The sequence below is a fragment of the Fundulus heteroclitus genome, chromosome 2 (genome assembly GCF_011125445.2).
Source record: "Fundulus heteroclitus isolate FHET01 chromosome 2, MU-UCD_Fhet_4.1, whole genome shotgun sequence".
NCBI classification, from domain to species: Eukaryota; Metazoa; Chordata; class Actinopteri; order Cyprinodontiformes; family Fundulidae; genus Fundulus; species Fundulus heteroclitus.
This window is the reverse complement of record NC_046362.1, coordinates 10,025,518-10,046,363: the sequence shown is the minus strand read 5'-3', so window position 1 is coordinate 10,046,363 and position 20,846 is coordinate 10,025,518. Positions and strand designations below refer to the sequence as shown.

General features: G+C 44.1%; 1 protein-coding gene and 10 non-coding genes across 11 annotated transcripts; all 11 read left to right on the top strand.

Annotated features, from left to right (window-relative positions):
• The first annotated feature begins 1,045 nt into the window (after positions 1 to 1,045).
• Positions 1,046 to 1,118, top strand: trnam-cau. Its single transcript has one exon. It is a non-coding gene; the product is annotated as a tRNA-Met (tRNA).
• A 111-nt stretch (positions 1,119 to 1,229) lies between these two features.
• On the top strand, positions 1,230 to 1,302 carry trnar-acg. The gene has a single exon. It is a non-coding gene; the product is annotated as a tRNA-Arg (tRNA).
• Positions 1,303 to 2,862: 1,560 nt separating this feature from the next.
• trnam-cau lies at positions 2,863 to 2,935 on the top strand. The gene has a single exon. It is a non-coding gene; the product is annotated as a tRNA-Met (tRNA).
• Positions 2,936 to 3,046: 111 nt separating this feature from the next.
• Positions 3,047 to 3,119, top strand: trnar-acg. The gene has a single exon. It is a non-coding gene; the product is annotated as a tRNA-Arg (tRNA).
• A 1,560-nt stretch (positions 3,120 to 4,679) lies between these two features.
• On the top strand, positions 4,680 to 4,752 carry trnam-cau. The gene has a single exon. It is a non-coding gene; the product is annotated as a tRNA-Met (tRNA).
• A 111-nt stretch (positions 4,753 to 4,863) lies between these two features.
• On the top strand, positions 4,864 to 4,936 carry trnar-acg. Its single transcript has one exon. It is a non-coding gene; the product is annotated as a tRNA-Arg (tRNA).
• A 1,559-nt stretch (positions 4,937 to 6,495) lies between these two features.
• On the top strand, positions 6,496 to 6,568 carry trnam-cau. Its single transcript has one exon. It is a non-coding gene; the product is annotated as a tRNA-Met (tRNA).
• A 111-nt stretch (positions 6,569 to 6,679) lies between these two features.
• On the top strand, positions 6,680 to 6,752 carry trnar-acg. Its single transcript has one exon. It is a non-coding gene; the product is annotated as a tRNA-Arg (tRNA).
• A 1,559-nt stretch (positions 6,753 to 8,311) lies between these two features.
• On the top strand, positions 8,312 to 8,384 carry trnam-cau. Its single transcript has one exon. It is a non-coding gene; the product is annotated as a tRNA-Met (tRNA).
• Positions 8,385 to 8,495: 111 nt separating this feature from the next.
• On the top strand, positions 8,496 to 8,568 carry trnar-acg. The gene has a single exon. It is a non-coding gene; the product is annotated as a tRNA-Arg (tRNA).
• A 4,706-nt stretch (positions 8,569 to 13,274) lies between these two features.
• On the top strand, positions 13,275 to 19,981 carry LOC118566149 (interleukin-1 receptor-associated kinase 4-like). Its single transcript, XM_036147315.1, has 10 exons — positions 13,275 to 13,635; positions 13,718 to 13,863; positions 14,060 to 14,224; positions 14,960 to 15,120; positions 15,206 to 15,270; positions 15,381 to 15,495; positions 15,579 to 15,688; positions 16,992 to 17,178; positions 19,548 to 19,610; positions 19,788 to 19,981. The coding sequence occupies exons 1-10, from the start codon at positions 13,475 to 13,477 to the stop codon at positions 19,959 to 19,961; spliced, it is 1,347 nt and encodes a 448-aa protein (XP_036003208.1). The 5' UTR covers positions 13,275 to 13,474; the 3' UTR covers positions 19,962 to 19,981.
• The last annotated feature ends 865 nt before the right edge of the window (positions 19,982 to 20,846 follow it).

Below are 20,846 nucleotides of genomic sequence, written 5' to 3'. Positions count from 1 at the left end.
GGACACGGAATTTGGACACTAACCCGGTGCATTATTAAAAATATCCCATTAAAATCTCCCCTCCCGGACTGGAGTGTGAAGGCTCCTGTGGATGTATGTTGCGTCTGTGCTTCCCACCACTAGGTGGAGCTTGGCGCCTTGTCTTGTTTTTGTCCTGCTGAGGTCTCAGAGCAGAAGAAGGACTAAAACACAGACTAACGCCATCTTAGTCAAGCATACCTGTTGTCTACGTTTCTTGTGACAAATTCCTACAATTCCCACACTCTTTCGCAGCGGGACCAAGCAGGGGAAGGGATGCTTAAATGTTTAATTAGCTTAGCTATTTGAGCATATAGAGCCATGTCTTTTCCAGCAGGCACCCACCACGCATCTGTCAGTGCACATAGAGTGAACCACCGTGTGCACTAGCTCTTTGCGACCGCCTGCTTGGAGGAGCTGTATCAAGCTCGGTGTCCCATATGAAACAGTTTAATGTGAAGACCTCTTGCCTCCGAGCAGTTCATAGTGTGACACCACGTACGCATACGCGGTCGTAAAAATTGAGCTCTGTGCGGACCTGTCGGCATGGGGTCCGAGCAAGTAATGCCGGCTCACGCATTTCCTTGCAAACCAGCTATAAGAACTACAATTATACAAACTTCAAATGAAGTATGATACTTACACAAGAAGAGTTTCAGAATTAAAGCAAACCGTGCTGGTAGAAACCCTTTTTCAGGTCCCAAAGCGAAGGAGCATTTAAAGGAGCAGCGAAAAATCCGGCTGTTGCGAACCTCTTTGTTTTCCTGGAAGCTCAGGGCGACCTTTGACTTGTCTCTCCAATTGTCCTGATTTTCCACAAAGTTGGATGAAAAAATGTGATTAAGAAAAAGAAAAGCTTGAGAAATGTAGATAAAACCTTCTGTTGAAGTCTTGTACTTTGCATTCAGGAAGTGCCAGGCTAGACGATCATTTGACGACGTGAATGCAAACACAGCCATGACAGGAATGATTAGAATCTCTGATTGCAGTCTGCTTGTGGATATGGGTCAGCTTGGTAGACTTTGGTGCCTCGTTGGCGCAGCTGGCAGCGCGTCAGTCTCATAATCTGAAGGTCGTGAGTTCAAACCTCACACGGGGCATTTGTTTTGATCTTCCACGTAAGGTAGCTCTTTAATTCTGCATGATTTCATGCCGCGGTACTACATCAATCACGGTACGACACGATGACAGTGCATTAACCGACACGTGAAGGGCTAGTGGCGCAATGGATAACGCGTCTGACTACGGATCAGAAGATTCTAGGTTCAACTCCTGGCTAGCTCGAGCTAATTTTCAACCCTTATCTCCTTGGGGTAACTCGAGGCAGTGTAGGCAAGGACAACTGCTCTCTTACTGTGACACAAGTTTGAGAAAAGGTACTACTCTTGTCGAGGGATTTTTGAAAACAATGTCTTAATGCATCTCATAACTAACATCGTCATACAGAAACTTTTTTCAGCGTCTACAAGCAACACAAAGATGAGAAGAAGCAGTGAGGCGTTTCATTGGACCTACAGGTGTGCACACTTTGACTAAGTGGACAAGGACCACACGGTCAGATGTTGAGCTCCGTCACATGTACAGGGTTAAATCCTGCACTCTAAACCCTGTGTGCAAAAGCCTGCATAGCATACAATCCATCGACCTCTGACTTATGGGCCTAGCGCGCTTCCGCAACACCACTCTGCTTGCGCCCGAACTCAATCAAACAGATCCAGGGTAGAAAACAGAGGACACCAGAGACATATATAGCTGCTATTTCTGTTCAATTCAATTCAAAAATACTTTATTAAGCCAAAAGGGACACTGAATTTGGACACTAACCCGGTGCATTATTAAAAATATCCCATTAAAATCTCCCCTCCCGGACTGGAGTGTGAAGGCTCCTGTGATGTATGTTGCGTCTGTGCTTCCCACCACTAGGTGGAGCTTGGCGCCTTGTCTTGTTTTTGTCCTGCTGAGGTCTCAGAGCAGAAGAAGGACTAAAACACAGACTAACGCCATCTTAGTCAAGCATACCTGTTGTCTACGTTTCTTGTGACAAATTCCTACAATTCCCACACTTTTCGCAGCGGGACCAAGCAGGGGAAGGGATGCTTAAATGTTTAATTAGCTTAGCTATTTGAGCATATAGAGCCATGTCTTTTCCAGCAGGCACCCACCACGCATCTGTCAGTGCACATAGAGTGAACCACCGTGTGCACTAGCTCTTTGCGACCGCCTGCTTGGAGGAGCTGTATCAAGCTCGGTGTCCCATATGAAACAGTTTAATGTGAAGACCTCTTGCCTCCGAGCAGTTCATAGTGTGACACCACGTACGCATACGCGGTCGTAAAAATTGAGCTCTGTGCGGACCTGTCGGCATGGGGTCCGAGCAAGTAATGCCGGCTCACGCATTTCCTTGCAAACCAGCTATAAGAACTACAATTATACAAACTTCAAATGAAGTATGATACTTACACAAGAAGAGTTTCAGAATTAAAGCAAACCGTGCTGGTAGAAACCCTTTTTCAGGTCCCAAAGCGAAGGAGCATTTAAAGGAGCAGCGAAAAATCCGGCTGTTGCGAACCTCTTTGTTTTCCTGGAAGCTCAGGGCGACCTTTGACTTGTCTCTCCAATTGTCCTGATTTTCCACAAAGTTGGATGAAAAAATGTGATTAAGAAAAAGAAAAGCTTGAGAAATGTAGATAAAACCTTCTGTTGAAGTCTTGTACTTTGCATTCAGGAAGTGCCAGGCTAGACGATCATTTGACGACGTGAATGCAAACACAGCCATGACAGGAATGATTAGAATCTCTGATTGCAGTCTGCTTGTGGATATGGGTCAGCTTGGTAGACTTTGGTGCCTCGTTGGCGCAGCTGGCAGCGCGTCAGTCTCATAATCTGAAGGTCGTGAGTTCAAACCTCACACGGGGCATTTGTTTTGATCTTCCACGTAAGGTAGCTCTTTAATTCTGCATGATTTCATGCCGCGGTACTACATCAATCACGGTACGACACGATGACAGTGCATTAACCGACACGTGAAGGGCTAGTGGCGCAATGGATAACGCGTCTGACTACGGATCAGAAGATTCTAGGTTCAACTCCTGGCTAGCTCGAGCTAATTTTCAACCCTTATCTCCTTGGGGTAACTCGAGGCAGTGTAGGCAAGGACAACTGCTCTCTTACGTGACACAAGTTTGAGAAAAGGTACTACTCTTGTCGAGGGATTTTTGAAAACAATGTCTTAATGCATCTCATAACTAACATCGTCATACAGAAACTTTTTTCAGCGTCTACAAGCAACACAAAGATGAGAAGAAGCAGTGAGGCGTTTCATTGGACCTACAGGTGTGCACACTTTGACTAAGTGGACAAGGACCACACGGTCAGATGTTGAGCTCCGTCACATGTACAGGGTTAAATCCTGCACTCTAAACCCTGTGTGCAAAAGCCTGCATAGCATACAATCCATCGACCTCTGACTTATGGGCCTAGCGCGCTTCCGCAACACCACTCTGCTTGCGCCCGAACTCAATCAAACAGATCCAGGGTAGAAAACAGAGGACACCAGAGACATATATAGCTGCTATTTCTGTTCAATTCAATTCAAAAATACTTTATTAAGCCAAAAGGGACACTGAATTTGGACACTAACCCGGTGCATTATTAAAAATATCCCATTAAAATCTCCCCTCCCGGACTGGAGTGTGAAGGCTCCTGTGATGTATGTTGCGTCTGTGCTTCCCACCACTAGGTGGAGCTTGGCGCCTTGTCTTGTTTTTGTCCTGCTGAGGTCTCAGAGCAGAAGAAGGACTAAAACACAGACTAACGCCATCTTAGTCAAGCATACCTGTTGTCTACGTTTCTTGTGACAAATTCCTACAATTCCCACACTTTTTCGCAGCGGGACCAAGCAGGGGAAGGGATGCTTAAATGTTTAATTAGCTTAGCTATTTGAGCATATAGAGCCATGTCTTTTCCAGCAGGCACCCACCACGCATCTGTCAGTGCACATAGAGTGAACCACCGTGTGCACTAGCTCTTTGCGACCGCCTGCTTGGAGGAGCTGTATCAAGCTCGGTGTCCCATATGAAACAGTTTAATGTGAAGACCTCTTGCCTCCGAGCAGTTCATAGTGTGACACCACGTACGCATACGCGGTCGTAAAAATTGAGCTCTGTGCGGACCTGTCGGCATGGGGTCCGAGCAAGTAATGCCGGCTCACGCATTTCCTTGCAAACCAGCTATAAGAACTACAATTATACAAACTTCAAATGAAGTATGATACTTACACAAGAAGAGTTTCAGAATTAAAGCAAACCGTGCTGGTAGAAACCCTTTTTCAGGTCCCAAAGCGAAGGAGCATTTAAAGGAGCAGCGAAAAATCCGGCTGTTGCGAACCTCTTTGTTTTCCTGGAAGCTCAGGGCGACCTTTGACTTGTCTCTCCAATTGTCCTGATTTTCCACAAAGTTGGATGAAAAAATGTGATTAAGAAAAAGAAAAGCTTGAGAAATGTAGATAAAACCTTCTGTTGAAGTCTTGTACTTTGCATTCAGGAAGTGCCAGGCTAGACGATCATTTGACGACGTGAATGCAAACACAGCCATGACAGGAATGATTAGAATCTCTGATTGCAGTCTGCTTGTGGATATGGGTCAGCTTGGTAGACTTTGGTGCCTCGTTGGCGCAGCTGGCAGCGCGTCAGTCTCATAATCTGAAGGTCGTGAGTTCAAACCTCACACGGGGCATTTGTTTTGATCTTCCACGTAAGGTAGCTCTTTAATTCTGCATGATTTCATGCCGCGGTACTACATCAATCACGGTACGACACGATGACAGTGCATTAACCGACACGTGAAGGGCTAGTGGCGCAATGGATAACGCGTCTGACTACGGATCAGAAGATTCTAGGTTCAACTCCTGGCTAGCTCGAGCTAATTTTCAACCCTTATCTCCTTGGGGTAACTCGAGGCAGTGTAGGCAAGGACAACTGCTCTCTTACGTGACACAAGTTTGAGAAAAGGTACTACTCTTGTCGAGGGATTTTTGAAAACAATGTCTTAATGCATCTCATAACTAACATCGTCATACAGAAACTTTTTTCAGCGTCTACAAGCAACACAAAGATGAGAAGAAGCAGTGAGGCGTTTCATTGGACCTACAGGTGTGCACACTTTGACTAAGTGGACAAGGACCACACGGTCAGATGTTGAGCTCCGTCACATGTACAGGGTTAAATCCTGCACTCTAAACCCTGTGTGCAAAAGCCTGCATAGCATACAATCCATCGACCTCTGACTTATGGGCCTAGCGCGCTTCCGCAACACCACTCTGCTTGCGCCCGAACTCAATCAAACAGATCCAGGGTAGAAAACAGAGGACACCAGAGACATATATAGCTGCTATTTCTGTTCAATTCAATTCAAAAATACTTTATTAAGCCAAAAGGGACACTGAATTTGGACACTAACCCGGTGCATTATTAAAAATATCACATTAAAATCTCCCCTCCCGGACTGGAGTGTGAAGGCTCCTGTGATGTATGTTGCGTCTGTGCTTCCCACCACTAGGTGGAGCTTGGCGCCTTGTCTTGTTTTTGTCCTGCTGAGGTCTCAGAGCAGAAGAAGGACTAAAACACAGACTAACGCCATCTTAGTCAAGCATACCTGTTGTCTACGTTTCTTGTGACAAATTCCTACAATTCCCACACTTTTTCGCAGCGGGACCAAGCAGGGGAAGGGATGCTTAAATGTTTAATTAGCTTAGCTATTTGAGCATATAGAGCCATGTCTTTTCCAGCAGGCACCCACCACGCATCTGTCAGTGCACATAGAGTGAACCACCGTGTGCACTAGCTCTTTGCGACCGCCTGCTTGGAGGAGCTGTATCAAGCTCGGTGTCCCATATGAAACAGTTTAATGTGAAGACCTCTTGCCTCCGAGCAGTTCATAGTGTGACACCACGTACGCATACGCGGTCGTAAAAATTGAGCTCTGTGCGGACCTGTCGGCATGGGGTCCGAGCAAGTAATGCCGGCTCACGCATTTCCTTGCAAACCAGCTATAAGAACTACAATTATACAAACTTCAAATGAAGTATGATACTTACACAAGAAGAGTTTCAGAATTAAAGCAAACCGTGCTGGTAGAAACCCTTTTTCAGGTCCCAAAGCGAAGGAGCATTTAAAGGAGCAGCGAAAAATCCGGCTGTTGCGAACCTCTTTGTTTTCCTGGAAGCTCAGGGCGACCTTTGACTTGTCTCTCCAATTGTCCTGATTTTCCACAAAGTTGGATGAAAAAATGTGATTAAGAAAAAAAAAGCTTGAGAAATGTAGATAAAACCTTCTGTTGAAGTCTTGTACTTTGCATTCAGGAAGTGCCAGGCTAGACGATCATTTGACGACGTGAATGCAAACACAGCCATGACAGGAATGATTAGAATCTCTGATTGCAGTCTGCTTGTGGATATGGGTCAGCTTGGTAGACTTTGGTGCCTCGTTGGCGCAGCTGGCAGCGCGTCAGTCTCATAATCTGAAGGTCGTGAGTTCAAACCTCACATGGGGCATTTGTTTTGATCTTCCACGTAAGGTAGCTCTTTAATTCTGCATGATTTCATGCCGCGGTACTACATCAATCACGGTACGACACGATGACAGTGCATTAACCGACACGTGAAGGGCTAGTGGCGCAATGGATAACGCGTCTGACTACGGATCAGAAGATTCTAGGTTCAACTCCTGGCTAGCTCGAGCTAATTTTCAACCCTTATCTCCTTGGGGTAACTCGAGGCAGTGTAGGCAAGGACAACTGCTCTCTTACGTGACACAAGTTTGAGAAAAGGTACTACTCTTGTCGAGGGATTTTTGAAAACAATGTCTTAATGCATCTCATAACTAACATCGTCATACAGAAACTTTTTTCAGCGTCTACAAGCAACACAAAGATGAGAAGAAGCAGTGAGGCGTTTCATTGGACCTACAGGTGTGCACACTTTGACTAAGTGGACAAGGACCACACGGTCAGATGTTGAGCTCCGTCACATGTACAGGGTTAAATCCTGCACTCTAAACCCTGTGTGCAAAAGCCTGCATAGCATACAATCCATCGACCTCTGACTTATGGGCCTAGCGCGCTTCCGCAACACCACTCTGCTTGCGCCCGAACTCAATCAAACAGATCCAGGGTAGAAAACAGAGGACACCAGAGACATATATAGCTGCTATTTCTGTTCAATTCAATTCAAAAATACTTTATTAAGCCAAAAGGGACACTGAATTTGGACACTAACCCGGTGCATTATTAAAAATATCCCATTAAAATCTCCCCTCCCGGACTGGAGTGTGAAGGCTCCTGTGATGTATGTTGCGTCTGTGCTTCCCACCACTAGGTGGAGCTTGGCGCCTTGTCTTGTTTTTGTCCTGCTGAGGTCTCAGAGCAGAAGAAGGACTAAAACACAGACTAACGCCATCTTAGTCAAGCATACCTGTTGTCTACGTTTCTTGTGACAAATTCCTACAATTCCCACACTTTTTCGCAGCAAGACGAAGCAGGGGAAGGGATGCTTAAATGTTTAATTAGCTTAGCTATTTGAGCATATAGAGCCATGTCTTTTCCAGCAGGCACCCACCACGCATCTGTCAGTGCACATAGAGTGAACCACCGTGTGCACTAGCTCTTTGCGACCGCCTGCTTGGAGGAGCTGTATCAAGCTCGGTGTCCCATATGAAACAGTTTAATGTGAAGACCTCTTGCCTCCGAGCAGTTCATAGTGTGACACCACGTACGCATACGCGGTCGTAAAAATTGAGCTCTGTGCGGACCTGTCGGCATGGGGTCCGAGCAAGTAATGCCGGCTCACGCATTTCCTTGCAAACCAGCTATAAGAACTACAATTATACAAACTTCAAATGAAGTATGATACTTACACAAGAAGAGTTTCAGAATTAAAGCAAACCGTGCTGGTAGAAACCCTTTTTCAGGTCCCAAAGCGAAGGAGCATTTAAAGGAGCAGCGAAAAATCCGGCTGTTGCGAACCTCTTTGTTTTCCTGGAAGCTCAGGGCGACCTTTGACTTGTCTCTCCAATTGTCCTGATTTTCCACAAAGTTGGATGAAAAAATGTGATTAAGAAAAAAAAAGCTTGAGAAATGTAGATAAAACCTTCTGTTGAAGTCTTGTACTTTGCATTCAGGAAGTGCCAGGCTAGACGATCATTTGACGACGTGAATGTAAACACAGCCATGACAGGAATGATTAGAATCTCTGATTGCAGTCTGCTTGTGGATATGGGTCAGCTTGGTAGACTTTGGTGCCTCGTTGGCGCAGCTGGCAGCACGTCAGTCTCATAATCTGAAGGTCGTGAGTTCAAACCTCACACGGGGCATTTGTTTTGATCTTCCACGTAAGGTAGCTCTTTAATTCTGCATGATTTCATGCCGCGGTACTACATCAATCACGGTACGACACGATGACAGTGCATTAACCGACACGTGAAGGGCTAGTGGCGCAATGGATAACGCGTCTGACTACGGATCAGAAGATTCTAGGTTCAACTCCTGGCTAGCTCGAGCTAATTTTCAACCCTTATCTCCTTGGGGTAACTCGAGGCAGTGTAGGCAAGGACAACTGCTCTCTTACGTGACACAAGTTTGAGAAAAGGTACTACTCTTGTCGAGGGATTTTTGAAAACAATGTCTTAATGCATCTCATAACTAACATCGTCATACAGAAACTTTTTTCAGCGTCTACAAGCAACACAAAGATGAGAAGAAGCAGTGAGGCGTTTCATTGGACCTACAGGTGTGCACACTTTGACTAAGTGGACAAGGACCACACGGTCAGATGTTGAGCTCCGTCACATGTACAGGGTTAAATCCTGCACTTTTATTGTGATTCCTGCGGGAAGTATTTCAAATAATGTGTACACTACAATGTGAAAGTAGGAGTGTAAAGGAAGAGCAAGAGAAAAAAAAAAGAAAGAGAGTTGAAAGAGATAAAAGGGAAAGAATAAAACGTCTTCAGTCTGCTTCATCACCCGGAAAGAGAGATGCAAAAAGAACAGCACAACCAACGGACATAGTATAACAGATACAATGAATTATCACCTTGATACCATTGCTAAATCATATTTATTATTTAAACTGACATGTATAATGTGATAGCTGAGAAAATAAATAAATAAATTATGGGCTTTCTATATAGAAGTGAACACTTAGTACCTGGAACCCAGCACCTGCTGGTGTTTGTGAGAGTGCACTCGTGTATGTGAAATCTTTCCAGAAGAAAATGCTCAATAGTGGTTGTGAAGAACCAAAGGCCCGCCTCCCCGAGCACCGAGGCAGGCGCCGGGGGACCCATAACCCCAGACCCCCAAAGGGGCCCCCACAGCAGGGCACCCAATAATATAAATATAAATACAGATTGTGGAAGAACCACCGTGCTGGTTCTATTGGACCTCAGTGCAGCATTTGATACTGTCAACCACTCCATTCTGTTAGACCGTCTGGAAAACTGGGTCGGCCTCTCTGGTACAGCTCTTAACTGGTTTAAATCCTACTTAAAGGACAGGGAATTTTTTGTATCAGTAGGTAATTTTACATCAGAGATGACAAAAATCACATATGGGGTTGCCCAAGGGTCCATCCTGGGTCCCCTCCTTTTCAATATCTACATGCTCCCTCTTGCTCAGATAATAAAAAACAACATCAGCTACCATAACTATGCAGACGACACACAGCTCTACATCACCATGTCACCAGGTGACTATGGACCAGTTCAAGCACTGAGTAAATGCCTAGAAGAAATCAATACGTGGATGTGCCAAAATTTTCTTCAGTTGAATAAAAACAAAACAGAAGTAATAACATTTGGACCAATAGAGGAGAGATCAAAAGTTAGCACACAGCTTCAGCTGCTTCAGCTAAAAATCAGGCCCGAAATCTGGGAGTAGTGATGGACTCAGACCTGAACCTCCAAAAGCATCTAAAGACAATTACAAGGTCGGCTTTCTACCACCTGAAGAACATTTCTAGGATTAAAGGACTGAAGTCTCAGCAGGATCTGGAAAAACTAATCCATGAGTTTATTTTTAGTCGAATAGATTACTGCAACAGTGTTTTCACAGGTCTGCCTAAAAAGTGGATCAGACAGCTGCAGCTGATCCAGAACGCTGCTGCCCGCGTCCTCACTAAGACTAAGAAAGTAGAGCACATCACCCCAGTTCTAAAGTTCTTACACTGGCTCCCTGTATCTCAGAAAATAGACTTTAAAATACTTCTGTTAGTCTATAAATCCCTAAATGGCTTAGCACCTAAATACATCACAGACTTGTTATCGGTGTATCAACCCTCCAGACCACTCAGGTCTTCTGGCTCCAGCCTACTCTGCATACCTAGAACCAGAACTAAACAAGGAGAAGCAGCATTTAGTTCCTATGCTCCACTTATCTGGAATAAACTTCCAGAAAATTGTAAAGGTGCGGAAAGCCTGAGTTCCTCTTAAATCAAGTTTAAAAACACATTTGTTTAGGATTGCCTTCAACTGTTCTAGTTAACTGAATCCCCACTTTTTTGTTCTAATTTCTATCTACATTTTATTCGTACTTGCTTTTATTCTGTTTTAATTTGCTATATTTTAATCATGTAAAGCACTTTGCATTGTCCCTGTACTGAATTGTGCTATATAAATAAATTTGCCTTGCCTTGCCTTGCCTTGCCCAAGAGGGGCCAACACAGGAAATCTGCCCCCCCCCCCCCCCCCCCCCCCCCCACCAAGGTATGAGGAGAGACGAGCCCGAGGAAATCCCCCAGCCACCGCAATGCCGAAACGCCCAGGAACCGCGGGGGCGAGCCCGTGGGCTCCGCCAGCAGCCAGCTATGCGGAAGTGGCACCGGCCATGGGCCCCAGGGCCCTGAGGCCCCATGAAGCAGCCGCCAAGAATGAGCCAGCACCCACCCGGGAATCCGTTCCGAACCCGAGGGCCGCCAATGCACCAGCGGGCCAAGGCGCCAGCCAGCGGAGGGGGGCAGGACGGGGGGGGGTGGGCCCCGCACCTAGTGGAGACTTGAGATGTTCTTGGGAGAGGGAGCAGTTTGGACCCGAACCTGGCAAAAAAAAAAAAATAAAGTAAAAAACCAATTCACACCTTCCCACCCTAGTGCCCCACTCACCACACACAGACTTGGGAAAAAAAAGGACGACGGCGTACACCAGCATATCCAACAATCCCAAGTGGTGGTGAGGGGGGGGGGACCACAATCCGACTACTCGTTCCAACATGACCCGTATGGACCACCCAACCAGAACCCCCCTCCCCCACTAAATACCTAATAAGCCCACTCCCTCCATGATTTTTCACCTCACAACACACGAATCTGGAACAACAGATGCATACTAATAAAAAGAAAGTCTGTATTTCTGAAAGAAATACAGGATCAGTGGAAATATATATGATTTTCTAGATTTCAGAAATAAATACAATTGAAATTGTTCTCAAAAGGACTATACTGACATTGTTAATGCTATTCCACAAGCTTTGACTGCTTCTATAAAAGGTTATTTATGTATTAACTGTATATCGTCTATATTATATATTCGTGATTGTATTTTTCAGATGTGAAATGTAGTGCAAATCGTTTCCTAAGATCTATACTAAGTAACAAAAGTTACACAGTTTACATTTCTTTCCTTGTATTCTCTTTTCTTTTCTCATCACAAATAATTGTGTTTGCCACTGCCACACCTAAATTTCCCCCATCGAGGGACATTTAAGGAATTCTTATCTTACTCCAAGATTTAAGGCTTCCCATAGTGTGCTAAATGGTAAATGGCTTGTAATTGTATAACGTTTTACGAAGTCCGATGACATTACGTCAGTTGTTCACGCGCACATGCACACCTTCATGGTAGCACAGCTGTTGGCTATGCTACTAACCACTGCTGTCCTGGGGCAGACTCACAGAAACGAGACTACCACTAAGCTACCAGGGGAAGGGAGAAGGAAGGGTGTTTTCTTGACGATGTGCCATAATTGGAGAATGTAAATTGCGTAGAAAGACAACCTACGTAGAAAGTAGGGATGGGTACTGGATTTGGTACTGACCAAATCCCATTAGTACTACTGGGTACAGATTCACATAAAATCAAACAGTACCATGTGTCTGTACCTAAACGCTTCACTGGGACACTGAGAGATCTGAAGTGTGGGATATTTTCCATGCCGAAACATGAACACAGCACTGCACGCACAAGAGCGTGCAATGAAGTCAGCAGCCGCTGGTCCAGTAAGCAAAGCAAGCATGTCTGATAAAAAGCGGTCGGAAGTATGGCGCCATTTTCCAAAACGTTTGCCGACTTTTCAGTCCCATCCAGCGACCTTTTTTCAAATAAGCAACTAGTAGAAAGATAACCTGTTTTTTGATCTGACAATTTTTGAGCAAATAACACAGCTAACCGCTCCTGAGCAGATACTTTAGTATTCACATTTGACATTCACAAGGCCTCATCAGTGCACAAAAGATCATATTATACCCCATAAACATCAGAAACATGAAAAATTTGTTGTCATGGCTGCTTTTTTAAGGGGTATTCGGCTCGATCCGAATACCCTTGCTTAGTAAGGACTCTTTACTCAAAACAAAAGTGCTGCAGCAGTCACGTTTGTTAGTTAATGGGGTTTCTTTATTTTTCTTTCTACATTGCAGATACACAGCGAAGACATCCAAACTTTGACTCAAACTTTTGACTAATGGAGCACGCTTTTGGTCACAAAAAAAAGGAAATGAACAATCCTTTATTGCAGAACAATAAAGGATTGTTATCCTATAATTATGTTTTAAAACTAAAATCAAATTACCATTTATCAGAATATACAGAAGAAACACTGACGAAAATAATTGGTTGTCTGTCTTCTTGGAATATGAAAAAAATAATTCTTTGTAGTTGTTTTTTCAGCACTGTTTCTTCATTGAGAATATCCAAATCCCCCCCAAAAAAAATAAAAAACATGCAGCTTGAGTTTTAGAATTAGGGAAGTTACGAATAATTCCCACCAGAGGGCAGGATTGTGCTTTGCGTTTACACCCAAACATTTTCCGCTTCTCTTTCCTCACAGCTTTACTACTACACACTTTAAACACAGACTGTCACTAAGGAAACGAGTTCTGCTCGAAATTACTTTAAGGACCCAACTCAGGCTGTACTTCCTCTCAAGCTTTTTCTTTTCCTTTTTTTTTTCTATTTCCGCATTATAGGTGGAGACTGTTAGTGGGGCGGCTCTGATGTGTTATGTTTGGGGAAGTTGCTCAATATTGGAAAGCCACATTTCCCTTCACCGTGAGCCATATTCCTTTGCTGCTAGTCTGGTTTTAGTGATATCGTCCCCGCAGTTTATTTACCTTTCATAAGGATTTTGTCAACATGACGCTCAGATAAAAAACAAAAAACAGCAGGTATCGCCAGACATTATCTGTCGGGATGAACAGTTCTTTGACTTCCGCTACTTATGTCCGTAACATCAGCTACGGTCTGCGCCGCCAGCTGTCCGACTTTCTCGACCCTCAGGACAGGTGGAAGGAGGTGATTGCGTCCATACGGAAGCCGAGCGGGGAGCTGAGGTACTCGCAGCTTCACGTCAGGTACGTCAGCTCTCATGACCGGCTTGTGGCGATCACGGGTGTTCAGAAAAGGAGAAATCACGATCGTCGTGTGTGTTTGCAGGAGGTTTGAAAGCCTAGTGGCTCAGGGGAGGAGCCCCACGGTGGAGCTGCTGAATGACTGGGGCACCAGCAACTGCACAGTGGGAGAACTGGTGGAGATATTGCTGAGTCACGACCTGCTGGCTGCTGCTAGTCTGCTGCTACCTGGTAAGAATTTATTTATTTATTTATTTATTTATTTATTATTATTATTATTATTATTATTATTATTATTATTATTATTATTATCACAGATGGTATAAAATAATGGTATAAAATAATTTATATAATAATTTATACCCAACATTTTTTTCATGACTTTTTAACTAGGACCATATTGAACCTTTTTGTTTTTCCACCACAGGGCAAGTATATTCATCGCCAAAGACACAGCAGCTTTCCTCGCCGTTACAGACTGACCCAGATTCTCCAACCAGGCCACTGGGGGAAATACAGAACCAGTGTCCACCTGCCGCATCAGCCCCGGAGACGCAAGTACTGAGCGAGTCCAGTGAAACTGGCCACCCAGGTGGGCACAGCTGCGAACCTACTGACGCTGACAGCACAAAAAACACGGTGGTGGGGCGGTATCATGCTGTGGGATTCCTTCAGCAGGGGGGCGGGGATGCTGGTAACTCTTATTCCACTTCACAGTCATGTTGTAGTTTATGCTGGTCAACCAGGTGCTTGTTTCAGGTGAGAAAACATGTCTTAAAATTAAAAACACAGAAATGCAAAACCAAAACAAATCTTTTCTTTTGTTTTTTGTCTTCTTTTTTTTTTGCCCTCCTTGTTTGCCAGTGTGCCTTTTTTTATACCTGGGCATAATGGTGGCAATAAAACCTGCCACCATTGGATAATATGCAATAGCATAACATGCTATTTGATAATTATCATATTGTATAATATGATAATATGCTCATCTCTGTAATTTTTTTAATTTCCTCATTGGAATGAAGCTAAATCAAAATACTTTGTGTCTTGTTAGAAATTTTCTTGCGTACTTTGTATTTTTTAAACTGTTGATTTTTGCTGTTGATGTGACCAGGGACCACTGCACCGAAGTACTTTGAACATTTCTCTACTTAAATATTTGTGTGCAGTGTTGTAATGGAACTATAATCAAGGCTGTTGATATTATTTGACCAGCAAGTAAACACAGCATATATGGCCACATAACTTTACAACACGACACTTTTACGTGATTGACCAGCAGGTGGCAGCGATGCCCCCCCTGACCCACTTTCCTTGCATCCATTGTCAGGTCTCCCCAGTCTTCTGTACAGTGAACTGAGGAGGATCACGGGCAACTTTGACGACCGTTCCATCTCAGACGGGGGCAGTCGACTCGGAGAGGGGGGCTTTGGCACGGTATACAAAGGTTTCCTGAACAACAGACCCGTGGCGGTGAAAAAACTGAACCCAGTAAGTCCGAGCGTTCACGTACAAGAAGACAGACACCTTGTTTCCGGTGCTGAAAATAACGCTGCAAAAATATTATGCACCTTAGGTGGAAGACATGCCTCTGGACAAGTTGCAAGATCAGTTTAACCAGGAGATCCAGACTCTGAGAGTGTGAGTTTTTGTCCTCAGCAGGAAAAGTGACTGAGAAAAAAAAAAAAAACTTTTCATTCTTCTACTCCTGGTTAAGGCAGGTCTGCTTTAACAAACATTGTGCCCAACAGCTTGAAACACGAGAACTTGGTTGACATGGTTGGATTCTCGTGCGATGAGCAGCACCTGTGCATAGTGTACGCCTTCATGGCGAATGGCTCTTTGCTGGATCGACTCGCTTGCTTGGTAAAACAAAACGATCACCGCTTCACCCAGACAGAAGAGCGGAGCCTCCATGCAGAGGATTTATGTGCTCTTTATTTGCTTAGGACGGAAGTCCTCCTCTATCCTGGAGACAGAGGTGCTTGATTGCAGAAGGCACCGCCAGAGGTTTGGAGTACCTGCACAGCAACCACCACGTACACAGGGATGTTAAAAGGTGCAAAGATCTAAGTCTTGGTCTAATATTGATCTATTTTAATAGCTGCTTTTATCACAATTGTTGAACAATTTCAGGAACATCCATGCTTCCTATGAAGCAAATTTCTCAGACTAAAGGTTTTCAGTGCCTTCAACCCCAAACTTTGGTCATATTGGTTAGCATTGCATATGATACGACCAACACACGGTTACTGCATGTTTGTGAAGTAGAAGGAAAGTTTTACAGTAGGCTCCTCACAATGAAAAAATGTCTAGTGTGTCCTGCATTTCTATTGTACCCCACCACCACCGACCCCTGAATTCTGATATGCCTAAGTATAATCTAGTGTAACCAAACTACCTTTGAAATAATGAAGTGGTAGAGCGTGCAACCCACGTTCGGAGGCCTCGGTCCTAAATGCGGCCGTCACGGGTTTTAGTCCCGACCTGTGGGCTTTTGCTCCATGTCTTCCCCGTCTCTCAACCCTATTTCCTGTCAGCTTAATGTCAAATAAAGACTGATAGTGCTACAAAAATCTTAATAAATAAATACCAAGACATGGCCTTCTACCATAACTGACATGCTGGGGCATAAGAGCATGAGGTGGAGAAGTAGCCACAGGGCCCATGGTAACTCTGGAGAAGCTGCAGAGACCACCAGCTCAGGTGGGATAATCTGTTAAGAACTCCACTAATTTGCTCTTCACGTATCAGGTAGTTAAACAGGCCAGGAAAATAATTGGTCTTCAGCAAATTCATCCTCGGTTTCAGTAGCGCTGTTCTTTTAGCTACACTTTTTAAATTGGTGTGTTTTTATGCACGAACCATTGCCAGCTGACGTCAAAGACAAATTTACGTCTCAGAAAATGGGATGGACAATAAAGTTATCTTATCTTAAGAGTTGCAAAAAACGAAAGCCGTTTCTGTTTACAGGGAACCTGTTCTGAGTTGCTAAGGAGATAAAAGGGGGCAAAATGCAAGGGAATCCTGGGAGATTTGTCACGTGGTCACACATTTCGAAAACCATGTGTCCATTTCCTTCCACTTCACAATTACACACTACTTTGTGTTGGTCTGCCACAGCAAATCTTAATGAAATAGATTTAAGGTTTGTGGTTGCAAGTTAACAAAAGGTTTTTAAAAAAAACACACACACAAATAAACGGTCCAATAGCATCGATGCTTCACCAAAGCACCATATCTTTCCTTCAACTCGTAACAAGACACTTAAAAATGTGTGGCTTCTTTCTTTGATATGAGCCAAAACGAAGATGTTTTCTCTTCCTTACTCGTCCTGACTCCTGCTTGTCTTACCCTCTCAGCGCAAACATCCTGCTGGATGAGAAGTTTGTGGCGAAAATCTCCGACTTCGGGCTGACGAGAGCGTCTGCCAAGCACACGTCCACGACGATGATGACGGACAGGGTCGTGGGGACCCGCGCGTACATGGCTCCTGAGGCCCTGAGGGGACAGATCACCCCAAAATCGGATGTGTTCAGCTTCGGAGTGGTATGCTTTGAACAGACTTGGGCACACAAAAACAAAGAAAATATGCTCAGAGAAATCAATTACGTAAGCATGAGAAAGGAAGGCTTTCTCAGCAGTGTGTGCATTGAATTCTGCTTTTGGTTTAGTTGTGAAACCTGAGCTCTGTGTTGTGTATCCATCCCCCTGTTGTGTAAATAAGAGCATTTCACTCCTCCTCACAGTTTTAAACTGGACCATGGTTGTTGAAGGGGGTTTGGTTTAGATGCCTAACGAAGCACTAAAACTATCTTTTTGGAAACTGTGATTAAATGGATCTGTAGTTGGTTTAGGAAAATCAAGTCTGGCTTCTTTTTTAAGTATTTATCGACTTTAACAAGTGAAATATAGCCTTACCACATTGTTTAATGATAAGCCAGCTTATGTACTGTTTTTTTTTTTCTTTCATAATTGTGGCAGCAAGAAAATGTGGAAAACGGAACCCAACTAGCCGTTTGTTTTCTTACTTAGTTGCCATATAATAAAACTCTTTAAAAGATCCAGAAAATATTTTGTAAAACAATGTAATTTTGGAATGGAAGTATTGGAGGAACTCCAATATCTTTTCCCACTATATTATCATCTGTATTCAGCAAGGGCTGGGGGAATACAAAAAAGGGGGTTTAAAAAAAATCTGTTTGCTCAGTTGAGGAAACTACATATTTCTGCACCCCCCTCCGTGGTGTGGGGTCATGTTCTCAGTTTGGAGCTGTGGGGACAGAGCTATTAATGAGCTGAGTTAAAATAATGATGGAAGTGAAGCAAGCTTGTAACGACCATCTGTAACTATCTCAGCATTCACCCGTAGAATTTAGCCACGTTAACGATATGTATATAAAAAAATCACATCAGATCTTTGTCATTTATGTTTCATGGTAACGTTACTTCCAGTTGGAAAAGTTATATTTGTGTAAGCTTGAATATGATGATTTTTTATGAGTGTAGCAATTCCTCTTCAGCTCTGGTGTATTTTCAGCATTTTTTGCTTTTTGAGGAGAGGTTGGTGGTTGATTGTTCGTTTAAAATTGAATTGTCTTGGAAGAATAATTTCTCTAACTCGCCAACTTCACAGGCCCAAAACAATGATCTATTGCTTGATGCGTGTCACTTAGAGCATCGGGTCTATGGAGTCCTAACCCGAGGGATGCTTGGTTTAAACTGATGTTTTCATGTCAGTCCGGCTACCTGGCAGGCTCCCTGCTTCAACCAGGTTGTAAAATTATTTAAATCTAATGTGGCAGGTACAAGAACATCATACATTCCAAAAGGGAAATCAACTGAACTATACTCCATAGCTGCTTACAAAAAAAAGTCTATCATCAGTTAATCATGATCAGTGTGACCATCTCTATAAAAGCAGGTGTTGTGGCAGTCTGCTGCTCTGACCCAGGCAGGTTTGTGTCGCTGCAGTGCCGAGGAGGAGAGAAGCCACCGGTGACCTTGCAGAAGCAGCTGTTCCAGCCCGTCAATGGGGAGAGAGAGGGTTTTAAGGCCATTTCCAAAGAATTGTGTTGCCAACCATTGAAAAGAAAGGTTTTCCCCCAGTGAACAGCTTTCAGGTGCAGTGTTTCGGAGAAAGCCCAAACTCTCAAGAGACACATCTGAGACCCTAAAGGCCTTCAGCTTGGATTGTGAATGTTAGAGTTTATGACATTGCAATTGCAATTCTAAAAAAAAGAAAAAGATGCTGAAGAAACCTGACTTATTAGGTGGTGTTACAGTGGCCCTGTCAAAGTTCAAAGCTCAGCCCAAATTTAAACCAGAACAAACATCTACAATCTACAATCCCCCAAACCTCCAATTCACTGTTGACTATTTACTGCATTCGTAGATCTGTAGTTTAATCAGTAACAGCAACGTCCAGGCATTCCTGTTAGATCTGAGCAATTTTAAAAACCTGCTAAAAATCTGATTGTTTTATTATTCCCTGAAAGCCAAATAACTGAAGAGCTCATTCTCTTCGACCAATGAATGTGGCTCATTCTCTTTTCAGTTCGGAATTGTGCTATACTTCCCGTCTTAATGTGTTTTCTTTGCATCTGCCTGAAACGTCCTTTTTTTTTTTTACTAAACCCTCTCCACTGGTACCTCTGGCTTTTGAACCTCTGCTATAATGAGCAACGTTTACACGCACAAGCTGTCCCAGGTTTGTAAGGAGCAGAATTGAGCATCCTGGTGGCGAAGCTTTTGCCAGTGGCTGTGCTCTTCTATTCTGCACATTCAGTCTGTTTTCGTCTGACCAGCTGTGGGAGTGGGGCTGTTCCGGTCGAACATTGCGAGGCGCAGGGAGAGGAAATAAAGGTCGCCTTCTGCCCAGAGCCGTGTAATTAACCCCACGTCTCCGCTGTCAACAGGTGCTGCTGGAAATATTGTCTGGACTTCCGCCAGCTGATGAAAACAAGGAGCCCCAGTTCTTGGTAAGCTGCATAAGAGGCGATTGCTTTGTCTCAGTCCAGCTACGGTTGACGTATTTTGTATTGCATCGGGCAACAACCTGCTGTTGGTTAACAAAACGAAAACGCCAACATCCGCATTATAGAAGTAATTGAAAGGGATCATTTAAAATGCTGCAGCTGCCTTTTCCTTCTTCCTAGATGGATATCAGGGACGACATAGATGATGAGGACGAGGATTTGACTCTGGAGCAGTTTGTGGATGGAAAGATGACGGACTGGGAGCTGAGCCAAGTGGAGAGCATCTACTGCCTGGCTTCCAGCTGCTTGGACGACAGAAAAAACAGACGGCCAGTCATCAAGCAGGTACAGTAAGGAGGCGAGCTGGCACCGTTTAACGTGGACAGGTCGGCTGCTGGTACTCCCGTGGCACCTGAACTTCGCTTTTGCATGTTTTTTTGGGTTTTTTTTAGATTTTGTCTTTGATATGGATACCTTTATTGAACACCTGGAAACTAAAACATAATAGATTAAAACAAATCTAACAAAATGTCCCCTGCTTTAGAGTCACTGCACTACTCTGGTTTGCACCCAGATTAGAAGCATATTTAAAGAAAGTATGTCTCCAAGGATTTACAGTGCCTTGCTTAAGGTTCTTTTCTCTGAGCTTCACAATTTGTCACCATACAATCACAAAATCACTTCCCCACAAAACAACACAACACTCCCCACTCCATGTTCTGCTTTGATCTTCTACACCACCCCTTTGTACCTCTCGCTGTAGGTTTAGGGTTTGATTCCTGCAGGAAAGTGAACCTCTGGCGCAGTCTTCAGTCTTTTGCAGACCCCCTGTATTTAGCTCCGTTCAACTTCGCATCAGCTCAGATCATCTTACCTGTCCCCACTAAAGCAAGACGTGATGCTGCCATTGCATGATTCACTGTGGAGTGGATCAACACTGTACATCAGTGTTGAGATTTTGGCCACACACACACAGCATTCAACCCTTGGTCTGATTAGACCAGATCACCTTCTTTTAGTAGTTCATCGTGCCTTATGGCAAACTACCAGTGGTTCTTTTTATGTTTTTTTTCTTGCCAGTCTTCCATTGAGGCCAGACTTTTAGGCATTCTCCCACCTTAGCTGCAGATTTCTGTATGTCCTCCAAAATTACCATGTGGGTTTCGCTTACTGATTCTCTCCTTGCTTAGCCCCATGGTCGACAGCTGTATTTATGCTGAGAGTGAATTACAAACAATG

What these genes read in the sequence shown, in the direction of transcription:
- LOC118566149 (XM_036147315.1), top strand. Translation starts at nt 13,475, where the DNA reads ATGAACAGTTCTTTGACTTCCGCTACTTATGTCCGTAACATCAGCTAC. An exon ending in CAGTGAAACTGGCCACCCAG is followed by an intron (nt 14,225 to 14,959) that starts GTGGGCACAGCT and finishes ATCCATTGTCAG; the next exon opens with GTCTCCCCAGTCTTCTGTAC. An exon ending in GAGATCCAGACTCTGAGAGT is followed by an intron (nt 15,271 to 15,380) that starts GTGAGTTTTTGT and finishes TGTGCCCAACAG; the next exon opens with CTTGAAACACGAGAACTTGG.